Source organism: Alligator sinensis, unplaced genomic scaffold (genome assembly GCF_000455745.1).
Source record: "Alligator sinensis unplaced genomic scaffold, ASM45574v1 scaffold628_2, whole genome shotgun sequence".
NCBI lineage: Eukaryota > Metazoa > Chordata > Crocodylia > Alligatoridae > Alligator > Alligator sinensis.
Genome location: NW_005841833.1, coordinates 7370114 through 7379257, shown reverse-complemented (window position 1 = coordinate 7379257; position 9144 = coordinate 7370114). Strand labels below are relative to the sequence as shown.

At 42.3% G+C, this 9144-nt stretch overlaps 1 protein-coding gene across 1 annotated transcript in view; it reads left to right on the top strand.

Moving 5' to 3' along the window:
- The window catches only part of LOC102380599 (sushi domain-containing protein 2-like), a 27700-nt gene that overhangs the window by 4210 nt on the left and 14346 nt on the right, over positions 1 to 9144 (top strand). The window contains exons 6-9 of the mRNA XM_025199942.1: positions 1122 to 1323; positions 3780 to 3865; positions 6479 to 6747; positions 7412 to 7609. Of these exons, the coding sequence (XP_025055727.1) occupies positions 1122 to 1323; positions 3780 to 3865; positions 6479 to 6747; positions 7412 to 7609 (755 nt within the window). The remainder of the gene's footprint in view (positions 1 to 1121; positions 1324 to 3779; positions 3866 to 6478; positions 6748 to 7411; positions 7610 to 9144) is intronic.

The window sequence follows — 9144 nt, the reverse complement described above, 5'->3', positions numbered from 1 at the left end:
AAAGAGCCAATGTATATTGCCAACATCTTATTTTCATGCTATGATGTTGTTCTGGATATGTCAACTGGGCAAGAATGAGATTTATCTGCTACAAATACAGAAGTCCCAAAAAGGAAATAGGAGGCATCAATCAGCTCAGGTCTGTGCCAGCCTTGAGAACAAACTCAAGACAGAGATTTATACCAGTTTAATTCTGCCTTTCTATTTGGATAGCAAGATGTCAGGAGAGAATCCCCACCTGCTCCTCAAGAAGGCTGGTGATGGTGAGGTGAGCTGACTAAACAAGACAGTGCCACTGACAAAGGCAATCAGATCCTAATACCCAGATCACTGACTACAGGAGCCCTCTGCAAAACACATTAGCCAATCTAGAGAAGAACCCTGCATCTGGGAAGCCAGAGATGTTGGGCAGTGAGCAAACCAGCAATGCCCAGAAGCATGGGAAATCTCCATGGTAGAACATAAGCATACCTGCTATGCCTAGATCCCCCTCAACCAGTGTCTATCCAACCTTTTCTTGAATACCTTTGGTCATGGAGAATCCACAGCTCCCCTAGCCAGTCTAGTCCACTGTCTCATTATTCTAATGGTGAAGTTTTCTCCATATATCCAATCTAACTTACTTTGCTACAACTTCAAGCCATTGGTCCACCTCCTCCTCTCTTCAGTAAGACAGAATAGACACTTTCCCTCTTCTTTATGGCAGCCCTTCAAGTATTTGAGGACTACTGTCATGATACGCAGAGGCCAGAGCCTGCTACAGCCAACAAGCTAAAGGTCTGCCAGAACTACAGACCAATGAACGTGTGTCCAGACATAGAACAGTTTCAAAACACCATACCAGCAGAACAACCAACCATGAGGCAATCTCCTCCCAGGAAGGGCATTTACTCACTTCAGCATTAGACTACTGCTCTTTAAAATCAGTTTAATCCAGAACTATAAACTCTATAACTCTTTATCTGCTTACCGCATGATGTTGCTACAAGTCTGAGGTAGAAAAGTGGTAGCAAAAACTGGCAGGAAATTAATGAAGCAGTCATTATAATCAAACCAAACTTTTGGCCTGTCAGGGTTTTCATAACGCCTCCCCTACTGTGGTATTTTTCTGTCTTCTTCAGCAACATTCCTGCACTCTGGAGCTCAGAGCATGCCCTGGCCTGGCACCTTGGAGAAGACTTCAGGAAGGATGCAACTGCCTGGGCGACAGACAAGTGTCTAAAGTGGGACCTGGAAGAGGAAAGACTCCCTAACTTCCTGGAGGAGGTAGCAGATTGCCCCTGCACGCTGGCACAGGCAAGGGCTGACACCGGCAGGTTCCACGTAAGTCAGCAGCAGGGCAACGCATCTAAGTGTTTCTACCAGGACATGTAGGAGCTTTTACAGACCAAACAGTATTTATAATTAAAATGAAATAAAAGTAAGCTGCATTTGAAATGACATACAAGTCATGGCAAGAGGTCAAAGAAGAGGCTAATTCAGGCCACGTGAGTAAAAAGTGACAGTTAATAAGGAGTTTTCCTGCTTTCTATGCCAAAGATGTTAATGAAAATACTCAAAAAGGTGGGCCACAAGATAGAACTGCAAGGAATTCATTAGTAAACTCCATCTATCCCAATAGCCCTATTTCTCTTTACAGCAGAGCTTGCTGTCTCTCCCCCCACCTCCTTTAGCTAGTTCCTTACTCACAACAAATTTTTTAGCCCAGTCTGGTAACGACAGTCCATATAGAACATAGCTATCCCATTTGGCTTGTCTAAAATCAAGGAAATAGCATTTAGTTAAATTAGTATGGTGTGACTTACCTTTGGTAAATCCATGTTGCATTATATCCCATTTTCCATTCACTTCCAGGATCTTTATTTTTTTTTCTTTCAAAATCAGATCTAAAACCTTGTGAATTATTGAGGTTACTTCACTGGGTCCATAATCACATGATCCCGCCCCCTCCAAATATAAGGACTACATTTGCCATTTTTTCAATATACCCCCCCCCCTCAACTTGATACATTTATTGGAAACCCTTGCTAACTTTGGCCATCTTCAGGTGCACTTTCATGGAGACTGAAATAGGCTAATTGACAACAGCTATTTTGTCACATGTACTGATTTGGCTGCAAAGGATGGGGGTAGACTGAGCTGTTCAAAGACAAGTTTAACCTGAGCAAAGTATTTTTCTGTATCCTTGTTCTTAGAAACAGCTGAATTGAGGCAGACACAGATTCATAGATGTTTGGGTTGGAAGGGACCTTAGCAGATCGTCAAGTCCGACCCCTTGCCATGGGCAGAAACGAGCACTGGGGTCACACAACCTCACCCAGGTGCCTGTTTAGCCTCCTCTTAAAGGCCCCCAAGGTAGGATAGAGCACCACCTCCCTAGGAAGCCCATTCCAGATTTTGGCAACCCTTACTATAAAGAAGTTTGTCCTGATGTCCAGCCTAAATCTGCTCTCTGTCAGTTTGTGGCCATTGTTTCTAGTTACTCCAAGGGGTGCCCTGGTAAACAGAACATCGCCTACTCCTTGCTACACACCCCGATGAATTTGTAGGCAGGCACAAGATCACCTCTCAGCCTTCTCTTGAGGAGGCTGAAGAGATCCAGGTGTCTCAGTCTCTCCTCGTAGGGTTCTGCCTGCAGGCCCCTAACCGCATGGGTGGCCTTCCTCTGAACCCTCTCGAGGTCGTCCACATCCCTCTTGAAGTGCGGCACCCAAATATAATAAAGAATGTTTAGCCTAACCAGGTAAAGATTTTCCCCCTCTGTGTACTTATAATTTCCTAGGGTTTGATAATAGGAAGGGTTGGGTAACTTTACGAATGAGTGGTGCTAGCAGAACAGTCTATAGCAACAACAGAGGTGGGCTGCTATGGGGTTTAAAAAAAGGAGGGTTCTTTATGATGGATGAGGAAGGCCTGAAAAATACGATTAGAAACACTGTTTCAATACAGAGAACCATAAATAGGTGCCAACCTGGGTCAGCTGGAAGCTCCCCTAGATGTCTTGGGTATGTTGTGAACTCTCATCCCTAAAATCAGATGGGTATGTTATTAAGTCAAATGCAAAAAAACATTTAACAGCCTGACCAAAAGTTCTTTCCCTTCTCAACTGCTTTTACACAACTTCTGAATTTAAACTATGCTTCTATTTCTTTCAGTTTTCCATAGCAGACAAAATTTAAATTTCTAATGTAAGACACAAGCCAAAGCTCTCAATACACATACCGTTTTTGTTTTTTAAGAAAAAACAACTTATGTCTCTTCTGTAAATCTTAAAGAAGCAAAATGGACTTTTAAGCCTGTGGCTTTGTAGAGTGTTCTACTTATATGGAAAACGTGGTTGAAAATTATGGGATATTGTTTGATGCTCTAAAAACTGTTTATTTTACATAGTTGAAACTCTAGTAGGAATCTCTTCTTGTAGCCTAAATTTATCTCACAAAATATCTGACCAAAACCCATGTTAATCTTTGTTCCAGTGAAAAACTAGCACAGGAGTCAAATAAGAAGGCAGGGTAGATATGCACCTCCACAGACCAACTAAGATATATATATAGAAAGAGTGAAAGCACAAGCTTTTGTGAACCCAAGTTCACTTCATCAGATGGTGTCAAAAAAAATTTATAAAAGGCCTTTGGTAGTTAATTTGAACTACGGAGTTATGACCAGCATCCAGCGTATCTGTATGCCATTAAACAAAATAAAACAAAGCCAAAAAAGAAAGAAAACAGAAAACACATAAAACAAGATGCTTCAGAAGTACAAACATTTTTCTCTTTCAGACGGACTACGGGTGTGACATTGAAAAGGGAAGCGAATGCACTTACCATCCTGGAGCTGTGCACTGTGTACGGGGAATTCAGGCCAGGTAGAGACCTCATTCTCTCTCAACTAGTATTTGATAGAACAGTGCTCAACTGTTTGAGACCCTAAATGTGAGTTGCCGTTAAGCTGTTATAATCATGTTGGAAAATCCTCAGGCTTCCTTCCTGAACATGCACTGTGTACTCTTTACTGCTAGCAGCAGTTAAACACCAAGCAAGACAGCTCTTCCCCCCTTGCCATCCCAAACATGAAGTTCTGTGTGTCCTTAAGTTACTTACCCAGTGCTTGCTTAAGTGCAGTTTAGGTCTTATTTATGTTCCAGGCATACAGAATATTTTTTGCCTGGATCCTGAACTCTTTTGCAGCAGTAGCCTCTGCTCTCCTCCTATTCGTTGGTAGTTCCTCTATGCTGAGAGCAAGTCATTACAGCCTTGTCTACACCAGATAACTGCACCAGTTTAAATACATTTAAAAAATATTAACTACAATTAAACTAGTATAAACCCCTAATGCAGGCACAATTTAATTATTTCAGCCTTGCCTGTATCAATTTAGCTTAATTCTGTAAGCTGCTGTTTTCATCTATTTAATTAGATCAATTTAAAATCAGTTCTTTTTAATCCAGTTCAACTTTTCAGTGCAGATGAGCTCAATAGAAACATCCCTTTCTGTCTCTTCTTGAACTAGAGAGTCCTTCTGAGCTCCCTGCAGGCCCCTAACCGCATGGGTGGCCTTCCTCTGAACCCTCTCGAGGTCGTCCACATCCCTCTTGAAGTGCGGCACCCAAATATAATAAAGAATGTTTAGCCTAACCAGGTAAAGATTTTCCCCCTCTGTGTACTTATAATTTCCTAGGGTTTGATAATAGGAAGGGTTGGGTAACTTTACGAATGAGTGGTGCTAGCAGAACAGTCTATAGCAACAACAGAGGTGGGCTGCTATGGGGTTTAAAAAAAGGAGGGTTCTTTATGATGGATGAGGAAGGCCTGAAAAATACGATTAGAAACACTGTTTCAATACAGAGAACCATAAATAGGTGCCAACCTGGGTCAGCTGGAAGCTCCCCTAGATGTCTTGGGTATGTTGTGAACTCTCATCCCTAAAATCAGATGGGTATGTTATTAAGTCAAATGCAAAAAAACATTTAACAGCCTGACCAAAAGTTCTTTCCCTTCTCAACTGCTTTTACACAACTTCTGAATTTAAACTATGCTTCTATTTCTTTCAGTTTTCCATAGCAGACAAAATTTAAATTTCTAATGTAAGACACAAGCCAAATGCTCCATGAAAATGCACATACAGTTTTTGTTTTTTTAAGAAAAAACAACTTACGTCTCTTCTGTAAATCTTAAAGAAGCAAAATGGACTTTTAAGCCTGTGGCTTTGTAGAGTGTTCTACTTATACGGAAGACGTGGTTGAAAATTATGGGATATTGTTTGATGCTCTAAAAACTGTTTATTTTACATAGTTGAAACTCTAGTAGGAATCTCTCCTTGTAGCCTAAATTTATCACAAAAAAATCTGACCAAAACCCATGTTAATCTTTGTTCCAGTGAAAAACTAGCACAGGAGTCAAATAAGAAGGCAGGGTAGATATGCACCTCCACAGACCAACTAAGATATATATAGAAAGAGTGAAAACACAAGCTTTTGTGAACCCAAGTTCACTTCATCAGATGGTGTCAAAAAAAATTTATAAAAGGCCTTTGGTAGTTAATTTGAACTACGGAGTTATGACCAGCATCCAGCGTATCTGTATGCCATTAAACAAAATAAAACAAAGCAAAAAAAGAAAGAAAACAGAAAACACATAAAACAAGATGCTTCAGAAGTACAAACATTTTTCTCTTTCAGACGGACTACGGGTGTGACATTGAAAAGGGAAGCAAATGCACTTACCATCCTGGAGCTGTGCACTGTGTAAGAGGAATTCAGGCCAGGTAGAGACCTCATTCTCTCTTAACTAGTATTTGATAGAACAGTGCTCAGCTGTATGAGACCCTAAATGTGAGTTGCCATTAAGCTGTTATAATCATGTTGGAAAATTCTCAGGCTTCTTTCCTGGACATGCATTGTGTACTTTTTACTGCTAGCAGCAGTTAAACACCAAGCAAGACAGCTCTTCTCCCCTTGCCATCCCAAACATGAAGTTCTGTGTGTCATTAAGTTACTTACCCAGTGCTTGCTTAAGTGCAATTTAGGTCTTATTTATGTTCCAGGCATATAGAATATTTTTTGCCTGGATCCTGAACTCTTTTGCAGCAGTAGCCTCTGCTCTCCTCCTATTCGTTGGTAGTTCCTCTATGCTGAGAGCAAGTCATTACAGCCTTGTCTACACCAGATAACTGCACCAGTTTAAATACATTTAAAAAATATTAACTACAATTAAACTAGTATAAACCCCTAATGCAGGCACAATTTAATTATTTCAGCCTTGCCTGTATCAATTTAGCTTAATTCTGTAAGCTGCTGTTTTCATCTATTTAATTAGATCAATTTAAAATCAGTTCTTTTTAATCCAGTTCAACTTTTCAGTGCAGATGAGCTCAATAGAAACATCCCTTTCTGTCTCTTCCTGAACTAGAGAGTCCTTCTGAGCTCCAGACTCAAACATTTCTTACAGAGTGAAATGCTGAATCCTATTTCTTCCTGCAGCCCCCAGTACGCATCTGGGCAGCAGTGCTGCTATGACTCCACGGGTACCCAAGTCCTCACAGGGGACTCCACAGGGGGCAGCACACCTGATCGAGGCCATGACTGGGGTTCTCCACCTTTCAAAAGGCCTCCCAGGATTCCTGGGCTTTCCCATTGGCTTTACGATGTCATCAGCTTCTATTACTGCTGCCTGTGGTCTGGCAACTGCCACTTGTACATGAAGCGCCGGCCCTCCAGCGACTGCAGGACTTACCGCCCCCCTCGAGCTGGTAAGGACTTTCACCGACCCTCTGCCTCAGAGAACGAGCTTCATGAGAGGGGATTTACCCATCTGGTCTCAGCAGCACTGTCAGAGTCTGGAGCCCAACGTGCCGGTCAGAACTGGCCAGCAGGGCCCCAGCACCAGCGCCCACCAACAGATTGCCACAAGGCTTCTTTGGCAATGGCAAGGGCTGCACTTCGACTCTGCTCCCAGGGATCCTGGACTCTGGGTTTCCGTGTGAGCCTTTAGGAACAAGGCAGAGTTTGCCAGACAGTTCCCAGTGCTTTTTGCCACCTGTGAGTGCCCTGAAAGAGTGCTGCCTATGGCAGGGGGGCATCCATGAATGTGGTCCTGGGCATTCCCAGAGCCTGAACAGGCTGGTTTTCCTAAAGGGTCATGAACGGCTTGTGCATAACACTGACTAATTTTTCTCTGGATGGTAGGCTGTAATGGGACTAGACTACTTCTGCTTAAATAAGAAACCAAAACGGTCTGCAGCTGGGGTACTGGGTGGAGGGGCAGGGTGAAGGGCACTATACTCTTTAGAACCTGTCCTGGGCCCCAGTCTGTGTGGCCTCACAGCAATGGCTGTGCCTCATAAACCCAGAGCACATCACTATTCCTGATTTCCTGGGGTTTATTTAACTGCTTAACTCGTGTATATGATGCAGCATCTGCCTTTGGGGACCCACACTTCCTCACATTCGATGGGCTGAACTTCACATTCAAGGGCCATGGTGAATACACACTGGTGGAGTCCAATCTGACGTCTCTAAGAGTACAAGGGAGGACCCAGCCTACCAGACTTCCTAACAGTAAGTTGGTGAGACAGACAGCAGTGCTGACAAAGGCAATTCTTGGGTTAGACGGTTTGGTCTGGTTTTGAATATGGAAGCCAGACCTCTATCTTCTCCTCGTCCTTAACTGATTCCCCCATGCCCCACTTCAACTCTTAAGTTACCATAAAAAAAAATCAGGGTTCTTGATAAAATGATTAGGATGGTTCACACTTTTGTATGAGATTTAAAAAGTAAAGTACGCGAGTTATAGTTCTGCCCCATCTAACATCAATTCAGGATTAAGGCCATCAAAAAGTGGCATGCTCAGGACAAAATTCTCGCCCTCTAAATGGCTTGCACCAGCCTTTTGTGTGATAAGATGTGATGAGCTGATTTAGCTGTCACTGGAGAGAGAGGAGATATAGTAGCAAAGGATGGCTGGATATTTGAAGCAGCAAGGAAAACAGAACATAAGAACAAGAAAGATAATAAAATAAGGCAGTGAAAACATTTTGGACAAGCCCATCCAGCAGTAAATTACATCAATATAAGCAAATTAGGGAATTAAAAGCTAAGGTCATTAATAGTTCAGGTCATTAATTACTAATGATAATCTGTTAAGGGAAGAAAGTAAGGTATAGGGAAGAAATGATATTTTATCCTTTTATGCAGAGAATTTTTAGCTCCAGACAACTACAGAAAAAGAACAAGGATCAGATATACCAAAAAAAAACCCATTGTAAGACTTACTGCTTTAAATGAATGTGAAACATGGACCCTTAGTACAAAGGAATACGACATAAGTAAATGCCTTTAAAAATAAAGAACTGAGATGAAATTTTGGGCCAGGAAGGAACAAACTGTGTGGAAAAAAGAAAGAGGGAATTGTGGGATGCCTGTGAAGAGCCAGGTAAAGTAAATACAGTGACATACAGCAAGCGGGACTTAGAGTTACAATACCACATCACAGACTGGCCCCCAAAGGAGAGATTTAGCTAGTTCCAATGGTGTTTGATCTCAAAGACAACCAAGGAGAAGATGGAAAGATTATACTGAACAAGACCTAGGATCTCTTAACATTAATAACCAGCAGCGGGGAAAATAGGCCCTTGGGAGAGCCAAGGAAAAACTTTGAGAATAGACGAGAACCTTCACGGACCTACAGAGCCCAGGAGCAGCCCATTCTGGATGGGACTGATGCTGAGAGGCACTGCCTGGTCCTGGTTCCTCCCCAGCCCTTTCAACTACATAATTTCCTTAACAAATACATTAAGGCTGCAGCTGTCCGAGGCTCCACTCAAAGACTGCACACACGTAAGGGGTTGCAGTTACTCTTCTGGCTTAGCTCTATGCCTACCATTGGAGTCTGAGATCTGGGGAAGAGGGCTGACTTTCCTGATTTTTGAATGCTTAATGGTTCAGCCTGAACATAGATTAATATTAGTAGCAGAAAGAAGGTTTTTGTGTGTTTAAATCTAAGCTTGACAGACCTCAAATCAATGTTGATTATATGTAATCATTTTTACTCATATTTTGCACATTTTGGGACACTTAGTGTGCTCCGCACAGGACTTGGGGCGCTGTTTTTATTTGATCTTGTTGTTTGCAAGGAACGGTGGCACAGG